Source organism: Asparagus officinalis, chromosome 5, assembly GCF_001876935.1.
Source record: "Asparagus officinalis chromosome 5, Aspof.V1, whole genome shotgun sequence".
NCBI classification, from domain to species: Eukaryota; Viridiplantae; Streptophyta; class Magnoliopsida; order Asparagales; family Asparagaceae; genus Asparagus; species Asparagus officinalis.
This window is the reverse complement of record NC_033798.1, coordinates 119,000,190-119,018,074: the sequence shown is the minus strand read 5'-3', so window position 1 is coordinate 119,018,074 and position 17,885 is coordinate 119,000,190. Positions and strand designations below refer to the sequence as shown.

Genomic DNA, 17,885 nt, shown 5'->3' with positions numbered 1-17,885 from the left:
TTTGTTATTTAATAATAAAAAAATCAGCCATACTGCTGAACTATCCGGATCATATCTCGTAAACCACCTACAAACATATAACTAATTAATTAAATTAATTAGTTTCACAATTTAAAAAGTCAGCACTTTTCTTTTTCATTCTTTTGCAAAAAGTAAAGTCGGTAGAAACGCCAAATTTAATTTAGCAAAGAAGGAGGGTTTCCTTGCAATTTAAGATGAACGTAGCTTCTACCCCTTTCGCATTTTGGATTTGTTCGACGAGAGAAGAAGAAGAAGAAGGCCGCTAAAATAACAAAAAGAACCTCATTCACTCCCTTGGAAACCCTAAATTCTCCCCCAAATAAATTGTTCAATAAAGTTCTCGACTCCGAGCTGTTTAGAGTTGTTCGAGGGTATCTCTGCGAGAAAAAAAAAATCAGGTTTCTTTCCCGATTAATTGATGGATACTTTTCTTCTTATGCACCTTTTTGTCTTCATCTAGAAAAATGATGCGTAAATTGTATTGCTGCTTCATTTCGATTGCAAGCTGTGACTTTTGCTTGTGGCGATTGTATTAAGACGTTTTTATTTGTTAAACGCAATGTCTTCGTTTCGATTGCAAACTTCTCTAGGGTTGATGAGTTATTAGCATAATTGTGTTGCATATCAACTAAATTCCTTGTTATTAGTCATTTAAAAATATATCTTAGTGGGTTTGTGTTCAAGAGGATATAGCTTTTGTTTACAAAGGGAGAATGATGTGGTGGTACGAGGTCGAAATCATATTTGATAGATTATAACGTTGCAGAATTTGTGAGTGTCTGCCATGGTTCAGATTTCAAGCATGAATATGCTTCCTTCCATTAAAAGATATCTGGGTTCTGATTTTAGGTTGTCTTTAATTTCATTTTAGTTTGAAATGGAGGAATTATGCATCCACGATGCATGTGTAAAGATGTAGGCAATGGTTTAGGGGAATCAGTCTAAATTGTGGAAGTGGAGAGATATTGTATACAATCTGGATAGGAAGAATAAGGTTACATCTATGTTCTATCTATGCTTTCTTTTCTAAAAACAGTGTTTAGTTCATTTTTTGAAAGCATGGGTGCAATAACACAGTGACATACCGAAAAAAATCTACATATAGATCGAAGCAGTGGATTGTATCAAGAAGTCATGTCCAACATGGTGTTTGTCATGTGCCCAACATGACAGGTTAAAAGAGACGTTCATGCTTTATAATTATGCGGAGGGCAGGACAGAGGGAGGGAGAAATGTGTGCAAAAAATGAGTATAACACAAATGAGAATGTTATGATTGACGAGTGGATATACATGATATAAGATAAAAAATGACTGCAAAAGTCATACCTTATTAAAGTTCATTATAAAATTTATTCTATGGAAATTTATTATAAAATTTATTCTATGGAAATAGTCAGCCAACTGTATAAAATATTATAATGCCTGTTAAGAAAAATAAACCATTAGGGTATGAAGAAGAGATGAGGCTTTGAGGAAACTGCAGAGTATAGCTTTAGTTGTGATATAAGTAGTGCATGGAGGAATAGTTGAAGAATAAGTAGCATATTGAGATTAGTTCTTTCACGTTTTTCTTTTTTCTTTCACGTTTTTCTTTTGAGATCGGTAGTTTTAACCTTATGTGTCAGGTCCTCAGCCCTTTCGTAATTTTTGTAGATCAGATGATATCTGAATTTTCTGAGGTAGTTCTTACTTCTTTTGTCATCTAACAGACGTGATTGAAGACTAGTCATCCTCTTTCTTTTTAAGTTTGTTAAGGGGAGAATTTGTTAGGGGTACAAGAGAGGTTCATTTGGGAAGGGAGAGTGATATAAGAGTTGAGTCAGCCTTTTCGTCTACACAGCAAGAACTTCTGCACAAGAAAAAGAATGAAGGAAGAAAAGGATGTCTAGTTTCTTTGAAAGTTATTGAGACTCTAATACCCCCGTGTAAATTATTTTTGCTCCCTATTTATTAGAATATTGTAAAATATATGAGCTATCATGCAACATTCTCTTGCTGAGTGAAGGATTATGCATTAATGTTCAGGGAACTGGCTTTGATATAAGAGACATGTCTAAAAATGTAGAATAATCCATCTTTCTGATACCTTACTGTGGCCTAATACAGGCCATAGAGTACTGGCATTTTCCAGCATGCCAATGAAAAGTTTGTCTAAAAATGTCGACTGGGAAGAACATTCTACCCAAATTTGAGCTCGAGGTTATTGTATAGCAATCAGATGTTTCCGCAGCTCTCCTCATCTCCAAGGTGATAGCTGATAGGAAACTTATCATTTTAAAAATAATTTATTGTGATGACAACTTTTAAAACAGACAAATTCTACGTCTTTTATAGTGTTTGCTGATGCTAGATTCTTAGTAATGGTAGGTTGTCGCTGTCACACCCCAGGTCCGCAGGCCCGTTGGCGCGTGCAAGCCGTGGGACTATAATTTCTCTTGGAAATGTCACTGTCATTCTTCACGTGGGATGTCACATTCACCCCACCGTACAAAGGCGACGTCCTCGTCGCGGCAATGACAATTAGCATATTTCAGTATCATCGCCAGACGATGTGGACTCTAGAGGTGGCTCCTACGGGCTCTAGAGGTGGCTCCCGTCGCATCCACACGGTGTAGCACTTAGCTCCACATAGCACTTAGCTCCACACTTCCGGCTGACAACTGCTCTGATACCATTCGTCACGCCCCGGGTCCGCGGGCCCACTGGCGCGTGCAAGCCGTGGGACTATAATTTCTCTTGGAAATGTCACTGTCATTCTTCACGTGGGATGTCACAGCAGCTACGTGACTCCTAACTAGCAATGCCACCATATCCAATAGGTTGTAAACTCTGTTTACTAATCAGTTAGACCTCTGAGAAAATAAACTAATACTAGCGGACAATGAGAGATAAACATAGATAACTTTTCAATCTATCTTTAGCATTTTGAACAATCTATCGAGGATGTCAAGAGCCACATTATCTACTTGTTGCTTTCATGCTGATCAATTTGATAGTGTGCTCGTTTTTAATGTTTCTTTCAGCTCTCAAGTCAAGATAATGCATTTGTGTTGTGGTTCACTTGCCAATACTGGGGAGTGTTTTCCCCGACTCTTTATATAGTTCGGTGATTTTAGGTCTGTCTAAATGAGTTGCAACGAGGATTTATAAATACAATAGATAAATAAATAAAGAAAAGAAAAAAAAAGAAGATGAGAAATGACTAAGAAAGCGATATGTAGAAAATAAAGGAGAAAGAAGGATTACTTATTTATCAGAAAGATGAAGGGTAAGGGGTTCGCTATTATGGAAGAGGGAGTTAGGATAGCCTCTGCTGGCAGTGGAGGAAAGGAGAGGAGCCAATATGAGTGTCAAGTTCTGGTATTTGTTTTGTTTCAGACTCAGTTTGATTTTTCCATGTTTTATCTGATTTTCTATGTCTGTGAATGTCATTTGAAGATGATTCTTTGAAACAATATTTTCTGTTTTATGTCATTGAAGTCAATCATACACATGTTAATTTCATGATTGAGCTTTCTTAGGTCCATTGTCCTTGCAACAGAGTACGAGATACACGGCAGAGACTAACCAGGGAATATGGCTGTTGATGGCCACGTAAAACCTGTGTTTCATGATAACAGTGATGTCATTGATGACGATGATGCACCTGTAGTTTTCAGAAGAACAAGTGCTGCATCCAAGAAAAATCAGTTAAATTCCGCCTCCAAGAAGCCATCTTCCCAGAAGCCTGAAGAAACTCGAGGAAGGCCTATAGAAAGTCAAAGTGCTTGTAATGGTGAGAGCTCAAGTTTGCACAAGAATAAAGTGACCTCTACTGCTAACGTGTCAACTGAGAAGTCTGGTGCAGTGTGCTCTAATTTTGGTGCTTCAGTACCCAGTCAATCAAATCATTCATCAAGAAACAGATCATCGAGTAGTGGCGCAAAAAGTTTGCATACAAACACTTGTGATGAAGTTGAAGATTCTGATGACTCTGATGATGACAAGCCATTGAGCTCCAGATTTAATACAGCTTCTGTTGCACTTCAGAAAGCATATTCTATAGATCACCAGAAAGTGGCTCAAGGCTCACTGGAAAATAAAGCAAGAGGTGAAGGTGCAGATAAGATGATTTTGGATAAGTCATGCCCCAGAAGTGTAGTTTCTGATGATTCTGACGACGAACAACCCTTGAGTGCCAGATTCTCCTCTCCTTCAGGGGCAGTTCAAAAAAGCAATGAATCTCCTGTTCCTACTTCAACTCCATCACAGAAGATAAAAGCAACATCTTATTATTCAGAAGATGAAAAACCATTGCTTTCCAGACTTTCAAAGTCCAGTGTTGGCACGACTATAAAGAAATTCAAATCTATGAAGAAGCCTTTGGCTACTGATGGCTCTAATAAGACAGAAAGCAGTGATCTGAAGCCTCAAAGAGGTTTAAACAGGAGACCTCTCGGGGATATCAATCATTCAACTGAGTCGTCATCTAAGAAGGCAAAACTGTCAAGTGCCTCTGTTCCTGGAAAAGTTAGAGATGAAGCTGTTGTGAAGAACGAAGAGAAAGATGATGATGACCACATTCCGATTGGACACAGAATCAAAAAAGTCAGTTCCTCCAACAGCCAATCATCCATAAAGAAGGTGGAGAAGACAACTTCTTCATCTTTTAAGAGATACAGCAAGTCATTCAAGAAAGACAGCAAGGCGATGAAAAAGACGATGAAGAAGACAATGAAAAACTCTAAACGCTCAAAATCTATTAAAGTGCCGCCTGGGTCAGATGGAGGACAGAAGTGGATGACCTTAGAGCACAATGGTGTTATTTTCCCCCCTCCATACAAGCCACATGGGGTTAAAATGCTATACAATGGACAGCCAGTTGACTTGACTCCTGAGCAAGAGGAGGTGGGGTTTCAAAGATGTTATAAATGTGTATTACATATTCATCTTCTGTTATTTCCCATTACGTTATTTTCATTTTGTTCAATAGCCCATAAGCTTCATTTGAATCCAGAGGTTAGACTGGTTAGGATTGGAAACTCAAACAGAGGATTTTCTCTATCTTGCATCTTATTTGGATACCTTTTTTGAACTATTCTGAAATATAAATCGAGGCCACAACTTTTGAAATTCCACTCCTCTTCCTAGTTCCTGTCACTTTTATCTCTTTATTTTCCTCACTCTTATACTGCTCCCTCTCTCCATTTTCTTATAGTATGCCAATGGCATCCAAACTGTCATCTAGGACAGAGACTACAGGTTAGGAAGTATATCCTACATAGGACAAAGTCACAGGCAACTGTTAATTGAACTGTATAGACTACCTGCCATATTGCAGTTGGTTGTAGTAAGTTGTATTCTTTTCTTCTGCATTGTTCTAAAAATTTTAGTGTGCAGGTTGCAACAATGTTTGCGGTAATGAAGGACACTGATTATGCCACCAAACCAACATTTATTAAAAACTTTATGATGGATTGGAGGGAAATACTTGGCAAAAAACATATCATTAAGAAATTTGAGCTCTGTGATTTCACTCCGATCTATGAATGGCATCTGAAGGAGAAAGAAAAGAAGAAGCAGATGACCTCAGAAGTAAGTACTACCATCAATTGTATAGCCCTTTGAAGATTTTTGTGGGTTCATTTCAATAAGGAGCGTGATTGAAAATGGTCTATCAGTACGAACATGGTTTGTTCTAACTTAAATGTCTGAATAATATTGTAGATATTCCCTTTTTTCTTAAATTAAAAAAAATGAAGTATCTGTTTAGTAGTCTAGAACACTTGCTTTTTTCGCCAAAGTTCTTGGAATTGTGTTTGGGTGGTCAACTGCATATTTTGATATAGTTAGTTCAACAGTTCTGCATATCTTCAGGAATGCTTATGTTAATGTTTTGTTCTCTTACATGTCATGCTTCAGTATTTTCTCTTTCTTTCCTTGGAACACAAATAAAAATGAAAAGTTCATGATTATGATTCATTTATTTACCGTTCCTACAGTTTTTTATTTGCTTAAAGATAATGATGCTGGTCATATTAGATGTTTCATACTTTTAGTATTTACCTCTTCTTCTGATTTTCATGTTTTTACTCCTGTCTGTGGAATAAAGAAGGAAAAAGGAACAAAAGAAGGTACATGTAGAAACTAATAGGGATATCACAACTCCCTTGTTGCTTAATTCTTACATATTGTTTTCTCTTGTGTTTCCCCTAATACACTGTGAACATATTTTCCTGTAACTATTTTCAATTTAGGGGATTGTTGACTGTAAAGCAAGATTTGTTTGATTTTATTAGTCTAGAATACTTGTACTGACTGTTGAGGTAATCATGATTGTAGACATGTATTAGGTTTACATCATGCAGAAGACGTAGATGACTTAACCTGTGTTGCTTTTATAGGAAAAGAAGGCCTTGAAAGAAGAGAAATTGAAACAAGAGGAGAAGTACATGTGGGCTGTTGTTGATGGAGTGAAGGAGAAGGTTATTTCTGACCTGTGCATGAATACTTGCATTGCTTTTCTTATCTTCCATCTTGTTTTTGATATGTCATTTTAAGTAGAAGTCTAGAAATGTGATATTACATATTTCTAGTTGACAAGGTTATTTTCCTATCGTACGTATCTGCGACCTATTGCCTGTACTGTTCCTTTTCTGATTGCTGGCATGCAAACCTTAGGATCAAATCTGAATTTTATTATGCCATCTTAGTTTGTGTGGATTAGTCGTAGGTGGTCTTTGCGTCATGAAGCAAGGCAAAAGGATAACGTGTCTCATGTGTTCATTTCTTCGTCATGTGTGTGTATATATATTATATATACTAGAAATCTACAACAATAACAAAGCCTTTTTACCAAAGTTCTGGTGTCTGCTACATGAATTCTTATGTTCCATTCATTTCTATTATGGGTCATTTCCTCTTCAAAGTTAACTTATTATCATATCCTTCTTAATTGTGTCTAACCAAGTTCTTTTAGGTCTACCTCTATTCCTCTTCGCTTCATTAACTATAATCTTATCAATTCTCCTAAATATGTAAAAGGACCCATCATGGTCCCACGTTAAGTGCACAGAGGTTCGATCTTGCATGGTTTGCATCTCAGATTGTTCCTGGAGCAAGCTTGGATAATCATGTCTGAATATGGTCAATGTAATGGAGAGGTGGATGATTCTCATCCCTTTTCTTGTGTCAATGTTATATTGAAAATTCTCATGTCTGAAGATGGCTATTGTGTTGAGCAACTGACTCATTGGTGATGCACTTTGTGCCTCTGATTGATTGCTCTTTGAATTCCAATCCCCTAACTCATAAGAGAAGAATATGGAAAAAATAAAAGGGAAAAAAGGAATTGAAAAATTCAACTTCTATCCCAGTTTAAATGATGCCAATGGTAGCCAGTCATCTTTCTTCCTAAATACATACGAATAACATTTGTCGATGCTTGTAACTATGGATGCTAATACTAGTTTCATATGTTGTGTGGGTCCTTTAGTTTCCTCCACTGATGTTTCTAATTAGTTAGTTTGGCCATTTTTACAGGTTGGGAATTTCAGGGTTGAGCCGCCAGGATTATTCCGAGGGCGTGGAGAGCACCCAAAGGTTTCTTGTTTAACATAATTACAGCATCAAACCACATGTTTCTGTAAAATTAGAATGAACATTTGATTGCCAAATTTTGTTAACTAAATCCGCGTTCACTTGTTAGAGAAAGAAGATCCTACATCGCTCTTCTTTAATCATTTCTTTTTTTTTCATTTTCATTTTAGATGGGAAAGCTCAAAAGGCGCATTCGGCCGAGAGATATTACAATCAATATTGGAAAAGATGCTCCAGTTCCAGAATGTCCAATTCCTGGTGAAAGGTGTTGCACAATTTAAATTAGTTAATTGCGATGATGCTTATTCATATAAGGCTTAAATTCTAACTATAAGTTGTAAATCATGTACTTGACTGACGTGTTTAGTTTTTTGGTGTTTTTGCAGGTGGAAAGAAATAAGACATGACAATACCGTTACATGGCTAGCATATTGGAATGATCCTATAAATACCAAAGAGCTTAAGTATGTCTTTCTGGCAGCAAGCAGTTCACTGAAAGGTCAAAGTGACAAAGATAAGTACGAGAAGGCTAGGCTTTTGAAGGTAACAGCAGTCCTTCAGCAACCGCCAATATTTTTTGTGCTTTTGTTTCAACACATTACTCTGAGCCCTAGCCACGGAGTTCATTGACTTTTGAGGAGCTTGTTAGTAGTTTGTGCAAGAAGGGATCAAGGACTAATTCCTGTCTAATTTGAGGTTCACGAATTACTCAAACTGGTCGCAAACTAGTCATGTTAACTTGCTATTTGTTCACAAAATTCTCAAAATTTTCAGGCAAGTTTTTAAGGTTTCAGCTAAAACAAATTCAGGTAATTTAAATTGATAATACTAGGCTTCACAACTCGTGCCTCTTGGGGGCGGATGCTATTCAATGACCACTCCAAGACATTGACAACTTTGTAGCTTGCAGTATAATGTCAATAAAAGACTAATAGTTATTTCCATGAACTGAACTGTTATGCAATTTTTGACCGTCAGGGTCTTTGTCAAACTCATGAATCCTGAATTATTCCCAGACAGAGAATGTATGACTATTATCTATGCATTAGTGACTTTTTTTTCATAGAATTTACTAAAATCTTCAACTGTAAGTCTGTAATTTATATCCTGCATTGGTTGAAAATCTTGGTATGTATAATTTAAGAAGCTTATGTTTTCCCCCTTTTTTCCTCTCCTTTTGCAGGATTACATAGAAGGCATACGTGCAACCTACACGAAGAATTTCACTAGTAAAGATCCTACCAAGAAACAGATTGCCGTGGCCACTTACCTCATTGATAAGTTAGCACTGAGGGCAGGCAATGAAAAAGTAAGTTGATGATATTGGCTTTGCGCACTAACTTTATTTTCCTTTTCTCTTTGTTTTCTGCTACTGGTCTTTGATGGTTTCAGGAATCTATTGCCTTCATCCTGGTTGTACATGCACATTCTCCAAAACATTCATATATGTAAATTTTCAACCTGAGCATAGTGACAACCTGTACTTGCACACCCATCTTTCAGTTTCCCGTAAATATCATAGGTTCAGATTGCTGAATATGGGGCTTTTAAGACATCTTTAACCATTGATTCATACGCATGTTTGGTGATCTACAGTTCATAAATATTGCCGCGCATCAGCATTACCAGAGAATACCAGAAAATTCTCTGGTTTGAAGTGATGCATCAATATGTATTAATCATGAATAGTGTATGATTACTGCTGTTATGATTGGTTGCTGCATGTATGTGAGACATAATTTAACCACGAAACTTGAAGCTTGAAGTTCTTTCTTTGCATTTCTTCTGCTAGCATACATGTGGAGTAAGCTAACAGTTTATGGTCCTTGTTGGTATCTTGATGTAATTCCTTAACCTTTTTCTTATTGACATAATTTCTTAAGCGGTTTTTATCTGTCTATATAACTGGTTTTTAAAGCATCATTACCGGGTGTAGAATTTTTCTTTTCTTTCAACGGTCCTGTTATCTCCATAATGAAGTGAGTATTTTGTGACTTCTCCATTTCAATAATTCTTTCTGCAACTGCTTAAACATTTATATAAAATTATTTTCCTAAAAAGAATTTGCATAAATTGGTGCTGTTGGGCGGTTGAACTATCACATGTCATCTGTAAGAAATGTTAATAAAAATTCAAGCCGACTTAATAAATATTCATGTATGACATTTTCAACAGGACGATGATGAGGCAGATACTGTTGGTTGCTGCACCTTGAAGGTGGAGAATGTTACGTGTGTTCCTCCAAATAAGTTACAGGTAAGAGAATGACATAACATTTCTATTTCTGGTTGATAGTTAATTTGCTTGAATTTATTTTAAGTTTCGTTTTTCATCCAGTTTGACTTCCTTGGTAAAGACTCGATCAGATATTTCAATACTGTGGAGGTTGAGGTGCCTGTCTATAAAGCAATTGGAGAATTTCAAACTGGTAACTGCACCAAATATATAGTTGTAAGCATTTGATTTATTCTCATAACTTTTATTCTGATTATATATTTTGTGTTCTTTAGCTAGAAAAAGCGACGGCAAAAGAAAGGCTGGTGGTGATGACCTTTTTGACATGTTGGACACGAGTAAACTCAATGCTCATTTAAAGGAACTCATGCCTGGTCTTACTGCAAAAGTCTTCCGTACGTTTAATGCATCTATTACCTTAGATTCCATGGTGAGTATATTTAAGCATTTCTCTAATGTACTTGTTTTCTGTACAACATATCTGCACATCTGTATGTGTGTATTCCTTCTTTGTTTTTTTGCAATGTAATAATTATAGCCTGATTCGAGAGTTTGCCACAGCCTATTTCCTCAATCTTCAGCCAAGCTTGGAATTCTGCACAAAAATAATGCAAATTTCCTTAGCAAATTAATCTTTTTTCTCTCTGTGTTGTTCGAGAGTCACTTATGTTTCTAGAGATATATACCAAGCAAAAGCTTAATTTGTGGGTTTTCTCAAAAGCCAGTTTCTGTTTTAACCTGATTCTGCTCAGATTTTGATTTTCCTGACTGAAATAAGGGAACCTTACAAGAGTTTCATTAATTTAGTTGGATAAAGGAAGCTGGGGAAACTACTACAGAAAAGAAAAGTGCTAGAATAATTTAAGAAACTAAGCTATTAATCTCTCACCTACACGTAAGGAATTTATAAATGAATTTAGGCTTGATGAGTACGGAATAGATAGCATCAACAATGCATCCTAGTGCTTATGCAGCAGACAAGTCTTCATCACTATTCTTGAGGTTGGCTATTGTCACAGTAACAATACTAACAAATATATCTGATATGATATTCTCTTGTGTTGCATGCTATATCTGACTGCTCGTCAGCGCTGTGATAGTCGATCACGGTCTGTTTGAAATTATCGTAGTGTGAAATTGATACTTACATATCAATATAATTATCGTGTATTCATGGAAAGAATCAAATATCATCAAATGAAAGGGTTACCATTCCCTGTTTGTTGAAATATATACCGACCCTATTCTATTTGTTAGTTTGCTATGTTTTCAGTCTCAACATTGTGTTTGTGCATCATGTAGTTATTTGAAGAAATAAAGGAAGGCACCCTACCGGAGAAAATTGCTGTTTATCAGAAAGCTAACAAAGAGGTATCAGCTTCTTTATGTGTGATGTAGAGTTGTTTTAGGGAATGGTTATTATTATTCTCACTAATGGTTTTTTCTGCATCACAGGTTGCAATTATATGCAATCATCAACGCAGTGTCTCAAAGTCTCATGACGCTCAGATGTCAAGATTGAATGAGAAAATAGGCGAGCTAAAGGTTAAATGACAGCTCATTCTTCAACCAAAATTCTCTTCCTACTCAATTCGTTTCATCACTTTCATTATGTTGCTAAATATCTTCTTTTTTTTTCCTGCGGCACAAAAGGAGGAGTTGCAAGTGGATTTGAGTAGGGCCAGGAAAGGGAAGCCTCCACTTAAGGATAAAGATGGGAAACCAAAGAAGAACTTGTCTCCCGAAGTGTAATGAAGTTGATGTTTTTCCCCCAGTTTCTTTTAGTTTGCATCATTCTGCCATCTGAGGCAAGTCAAAATTGCAGGTTAGAGAAGAAGCTTAGTCAGGTAGAGGCAAAGATAGAGAAAATGGAATTGGATAAAACGATCAAAGAGGATTTAAAAACGGTAGCATTAGGCACATCAAAGATCAATTATCTTGATCCAAGAATATCAGTTGCATGGTGCAAGCGTAATGAAGTTCCCATAGAGAAGGTATGATTCTTTTCCTGAAGCTTTACACACAAGTTTTTGTTTTCCTTCTTAATTACTTTTACTTACCCCCAATGTACTTCTAAGCTCTCTTTTGACTAATGTAGTAAAAAAATTTATTATTTCTCCATATTCATTAGATATCTAGAACTCAAAAGGTTAACAGATTAGAATATTGCGATAATTCTGGGACTTAACCTCTCAAGAAAGATACTGTTAAGTTACTACAATTCATTATATTAGAAACCTAAAATCAGATGTTTGACTTTAATGTTGTCTTGCCTTCTTTTTCCTTTCCCACCCTCCATTTGGATGGGCATGACTAACATTATTCCCATTATATTATTATTATTATTATTATTATTATTATTATTATTATTATTGGTGCAGATATTCAACAAGTCCCTTCTTGCAAAATTCACATGGGCCATGGATGTTGAACCGAGCTACAGATTTTAAATTTAACTTGGCTTGAAAGGTTTGCCTCCATTCCAGATGTAGTGGGAGAAAAATTCCCACTTCTCTGCCTCAAATTTATCTCAAAGTGAGAAGGAAATAGAGGCAAATTAGTTCATCTTCTTCTTCTCCCTTTTTTTTGTGGGTGTAACAGTGGAGAATCCTCAGGCATAGCTTACCTCACACACACAGTGCAATCCTCGGCTCCAGGAAACTTTTGTAACTTTATAAACGGACAGTTCGGTTATGTTGATCATTATCGTTAATGCATCGAGCTGTTTTTGAAGTTTATATCTTTTTCTAGCACGGGCTCATTAATTTGAAAGATTTTAATATACTTATTGTTGGTTCATAATCAAGCTAACACCGATCGGAACAGCCATTGAGTTGAAAGATTTTAATATACTTATTGTTGGTTCATAATCAAGCTAACACCGATCGGAACAGCCATTGAGTGTACGACTGCACGCATTCTGGCTCTTTCCCCATCTTATTCACAAATATTGTAGCTTGGTTTTGAATATAGCAAAATTTTTGGCGGCTAGATACATGGATGGATATACGCATGAATTGATTGATGAATCCGTGGAAGAGTTATGCAAGGCAAATACTGAATAATTATCTACCATCGTTGGTGTGAGGATTTTGAGAGTGTAGAGTGGTATGGAGGTACTATTGGGTATTATTGAACTACGGATTCGTTGATATTCTGGATGTATATAATGATGTGGATGTAGATAATTCTCTTTTGTATTTCCTTGTAGCAACTTTAGTTAAAACATTGATATGTTAAAGGTCTCTAGTTGAAAAATTATGACACAAGGCTTACAATTGATATGTTAAAGGTCTCTAGTTGAAAAATTATGGTATTGCTGAAACTGCCAGCATGCTGCTAATTGACTGGTGTCAAGCTATGAATGAAGATACAGGATCACTTTGTATGTTCTGTTATGGGCCTTATGAAATTATCCACGCTTATTTGGTGTCAGAATTTGAATTCAAAGAGTTTGTCCAGATGAACGCCTCAGCTATGCGTTTGCTACGTTCACCTGAACTGGGGACGTGCAAACAAGACGTTATCTTGTATAAATAAGCAAAAATCTGCCACCCGCCAGAGGTTAAAAACCAAAGAAAACGGAGTATCAGTAGCCAAAAAAGGAAATGCCGCATTCATCATCTAACATATCAAGTATCATACTCTTGAGAGCCCAGCTAGCACCAACTTCCTATAAAACAGCAAAGGAAGCATCCAACGCTTAGGTTGGCCAATCCTTTTGCAGTCTTGCTATGTATTGGTCATAGAACTTCGCAGCTCGCTCAAGATCTCCGAGCTCCGTATAACAATCAGCTATTGCGCCATAAGCCTCTGTAGTGCCGGAGTCCTCACCAACTTGTTTTGATAACTCCAAAACCCTAGAGTGGTATTTTATAGCATCCTTGTATTTCCCTTGTCTCTGCAGTGATGCTCCTGAAAGGAATCCGAAGTATATAATGTGTAAGAGAGAGGAGGGTGGCTCTTGGCCGTGGACTTCATTAAGAATCGTTACGAATATCATAAAAATGCAGTAATAAACATGATCGGAATATATATTATGTAGTGTATTTTTTATGCTGATGATTATAGATAAATAAAGTTCATGTCACACGTTTGCATGCTGCAGTTTCCAAATAACAAAGTTGGGGTTCTTCATTTATTAGTGCCACGCAAAAATGTATTCTCACAGTAATAATCCAGTAGGTCACATATAACTTATCTTTCGCCAAATGTCAGATTAACATGAAACTATTTTAGCCCTGACTACTATGGTTTTGAGAATGATATATTCAAATCATTACAAACATACTATTTTACTTGTAATGCAGGTTCGTTTAGGTTTTTTCATATTTAATTGTTCATAACATTCACGAGACCATTGGAATTAGATAGAAGAAACATAGAAGAATGACTGTATACAATTCAAGGGAGGAAGACAGGAAGTTCATTGCTTACCACTGAAGCAGAATAGTCACTTTAAAGAGACAGGAGCATTTCTCATCCTACTAAGGAGAAGTCAACTGATTGACCTCTTTTTTCATTAAAAAAAATGGACAATGAGAAGCCCCCAACCAAAAAAAAAAACCAAAAAAAAATATTTTGGACATTTAATTGTTTTCTCTTGAGATACAATGATATTAAACTGGAAGACATTTTAATGGGTAAATCTGAATCAAATGTACGTATATCTCAGCAATTTCCAAAAGGATACAGAAGATAAACCATATAGGATGCTTTAATTTAAACCCAAGTATCCATTCTGTTAAAAATGTAATCATGATATGACTTGACTATTCAAATATACCAAACTATATATATAAAAACAAAACAGAAGTCTACAAGAGAATGAAACCAAACCTAAGCCTCTTGCTGCCTTCTTTTCCTCGACATGGTCCCCAATATCCTGTGCAAGCTCGAGAGCTGCCTTGAACTCTGGAAAAGCTTTCTCTGGATCTTGATTCCTCAAGTAATTCTTCCCAGTTCTCAGCTTTGTCATTAGTTGTTGTTTTCTAGGATCTACAATAACCTCGGCCTCCGAGACTCTGCCTACAGGTGCATAGCTCAAGTTGGGAGCATAGGATTCTATCTTTGCTTGTCGTCTTAGTGCTGCATTGATTTGGCGTAGCTGATTGTTTAAATGCTTTAATTCACCTCTTCTTTCTCGTGCTAGCACTCCTTTAAATCAGATATACCATGTGAACTTGCAAACATGGTATTTCTCAAAAAATTTACAAAAAAGGACTGACAATAAAAAATATAAACAATGGCATTAGTTCATAGCACAGGATATAATATATATTTCTTTAACCAACTAACTTCGGAAGAAAAGTTATGAAGTTAGTCCTCACTCAGATTAAGCAATCAATAACATCAAATTGATAATCAAAGGAAGCTACAATGTGAGGTAAAACAAGAAATTTGTGATTTCCTTTTGATGCCAGTCAGAACTACCTAGCAGAGTATCAGCTATTACAACCATTTAAATGGCATCAATTTCGTCAGTGTTCGAAAAAGCTTCTTTGGAACTCACTTCAGAACTTTTTGAAGGATAAAAGCTTCAAAACCTCAAAAGAGAAGCTATTTATCCCTTGAAGCATATGCCTCATCACTTAAAAAAATAATTAAAGTGTGTGCTTCCCACTCTCAATGAAGCGTCTCTCTTTTGGAGTACATCTAGACAAGATAAAAGGATATAAATAGACTAAAATTAAAATGCCCCTATCTCTTCATTATCTTTTCCTCAGTCTCTCCTATTTACATCTTACAAGTCTATCCCCCTATTCCCCTCTGAAGGCAATCCATGATGAGAAACAAAATCACCCCATGACATGGAGGAAGAAGGAACAGAATAAATCAACAGATATATACTTATAACATTCTGCGTAGATACTCTTTTTCATGGGTTTCAGATAACCTTGGTGTCTGATACCTCGCGTCATAATATGGACCTCATGTCTTATCTATGAATCATATCTTGAAAATGCACTTTGGAGATGGCCACAGTAACGGAGGAAGTTAGTTTAAAAATTAATACCAAATATGCAATACCGTTGAGATTCCTTCATTCTATCCCAAGAAATGACCTGATGGGATCGCAAAAGGTAAAATTGTGCATAAATTGTTAATGGCTAGCATATTCCAGTTGCCATTTGTCAGTTCTTTCTAACTTGAAGTGGAAAAAAAACATATAAAGCAGTCCCTTCGAATACCTCCAATTGCTGAATCAAAGGAGAAAAATGAAACAATAGTGGAATGAAACAATAGACATATAAATCACACCAGATGATGTAAAGTTACTTACCCCCAACAGCAGCCCCTATGAGGGCTACACCGAGTAATAGAGGCATGCTCATAACAGAGTTATCAGCCTCACATGTTTCTGCCACAGCATCAAGAGGAAGAATGAGCATCAAAGTGTTTGCAAGAACAAATGCCTTCTTGAAGCTGAATGATGCTGTTCTCTGAAGAATTGAGTTTCAATAAAATGGGAAAATAGCAGTTTACCAACAATTATGGAACTAGTAAAAGGAACATGGGGCGGTAAAATTTGATATAGAAAGTATATGGCGTAGTAAAAATGATATAAAAAGTATATGACTTAAACATGAAGCTTAGAATTTAAATCGTTAAGAACATGAATCTTTTTCCAACAGTCAAAATTTAATGATGCAGGCAGGATCCAACAATTGATAAATTTCATCAGTTATGAAATTGAAATATGCAGTGCTTTAAGTGTTATATCTTTTTTTAGTATAACCGTTTGAAGAAGCATTTCATTAAGAAAATAAGTAAATGGAACATAAGAGAGACAAAGCATGTGGATATTATAATGTTGGAAACCAGAAATGTGAAACTAAATATTCCAGTTTAACTTATCCCTGTGAACAGAATATAGATATACAAATCTTGATTAATATACAATGAATAACAATTGGCACTCCCATATCCACCATCTCCAACTCAAAAACTATGACTGTATCCACTCAAAAAATTCGTTATGGGGGTTAAAAGTTTAGATCGGAATCGGAATCACCTAACGCAAGCCTCATCATCTCATTTACCCTAATCTAGTAAATCCAAGCAGGAAAATCTTGAGTTTGCACATAAATCTATATTCATCACAGCAACCACAACACACACTTTATGTGATGGATTGATTCAACTTTTAAGAAACTATTCTAAACAAACCTATTGCTTGATGAGCACACAAGCTCCATAACTCTAAACTAATATGTTTCGTGTTTTCTTACAACAACAACCTTCTTATAGACTTCTCTTGTGTATACAGAAATTTAATTTGCTCAAAAATATGTGTGGATTTCAAGAGACTCACCATCATACCTGGTGATCAGATATGTGTTCAAGTGTGAAAAGCAAAAATCGTGGTAGCTTCCACCGCGGTAGAGTCTCTCCTAACCTGCTCATTTGCAAAATGTTTTCTTTCAATAATCTGACCCCGTTGCATTGCAAGTTGAGGCCTTTATCAGACCAAGCTCTTGTAGAAACAATTGGTGTCTTCATCTTTCTGAACCGAAGAATCTTTACTTCTTTTGGTTACAAGAAAAAATAGCAATAAAAAATTGTTCAGTTAAAAAGTTATGAAATGAAGATAATCAATACATCTAGTTGTCTTCGGATTGCATCTAAATTAAAATTTCTACCTCAAATTTCAATTATGAGCAAAAAAGTAAGACGAAAACTAATGAATAATAACATTGGCATTAAAAAAATTTCGATCTTTACAAAATAAATCCTTTTTACACCTTCCAATTTCTTAAAAACTTACCATTGTGCATCAACATTAAAAAATTTTCAGTAAACTAATTACAAAACTGATAAGTCCTACAAGCTTATTTCTCAACAAAATACACTCAAACCTACCAACTAGCTAATATATCAGTCTCTAAATCTGAAAGCACCGAAAATTTTCATAAACTACCATGATTTCTCCCAAAAAAACCACTCCCATTTCTCTCAGTGTTCAGAATTTCCAAAAGAAGAGAACTTTGAGACTAAACAGTAAAGTAAGTGAACAACTGATATCTCACCGGAGGTACGGTTGCCGCC

General features: G+C 36.0%; 2 protein-coding genes across 4 annotated transcripts; one reads left to right on the top strand and one right to left on the bottom strand.

Moving 5' to 3' along the window:
- LOC109840921 (DNA topoisomerase 1 beta-like) lies at nucleotides 240–13,097 on the top strand. 2 transcript variants are annotated; one of them, XM_020409753.1, is made up of 16 exons: nucleotides 240–419; nucleotides 3,565–4,910; nucleotides 5,403–5,597; nucleotides 6,407–6,487; nucleotides 7,545–7,604; nucleotides 7,772–7,866; nucleotides 7,988–8,144; nucleotides 8,785–8,910; nucleotides 9,777–9,857; nucleotides 9,939–10,029; nucleotides 10,112–10,266; nucleotides 11,139–11,207; nucleotides 11,292–11,380; nucleotides 11,480–11,584; nucleotides 11,662–11,830; nucleotides 12,218–13,097. In XM_020409753.1, the coding sequence occupies exons 2-16, from the start codon at nucleotides 3,600–3,602 to the stop codon at nucleotides 12,284–12,286; spliced, it is 2,853 nt and encodes a 950-aa protein (XP_020265342.1). In that variant the 5' UTR covers nucleotides 240–419; nucleotides 3,565–3,599; the 3' UTR covers nucleotides 12,287–13,097. The 2 variants fall into 2 exon arrangements, with proteins under 2 accessions (XP_020265342.1, XP_020265341.1); XM_020409752.1 differs by having other exon boundaries at nucleotides 3,545–4,910.
- Nucleotides 13,347–17,879, bottom strand: LOC109840922 (protein FLUORESCENT IN BLUE LIGHT, chloroplastic-like). 2 transcript variants are annotated; one of them, XM_020409754.1, is made up of 5 exons: nucleotides 17,867–17,879; nucleotides 17,160–17,365; nucleotides 16,120–16,279; nucleotides 14,676–14,993; nucleotides 13,347–13,751 (listed from the first exon to the last, which is right to left on the bottom strand). In XM_020409754.1, the coding sequence occupies exons 2-5, from the start codon at nucleotides 17,337–17,339 to the stop codon at nucleotides 13,540–13,542; spliced, it is 870 nt and encodes a 289-aa protein (XP_020265343.1). In that variant the 5' UTR covers nucleotides 17,340–17,365; nucleotides 17,867–17,879; the 3' UTR covers nucleotides 13,347–13,539. The 2 variants fall into 2 exon arrangements, with proteins under 2 accessions (XP_020265343.1, XP_020265344.1); XM_020409755.1 differs by lacking the exon at nucleotides 17,867–17,879 and having other exon boundaries at nucleotides 17,152–17,241.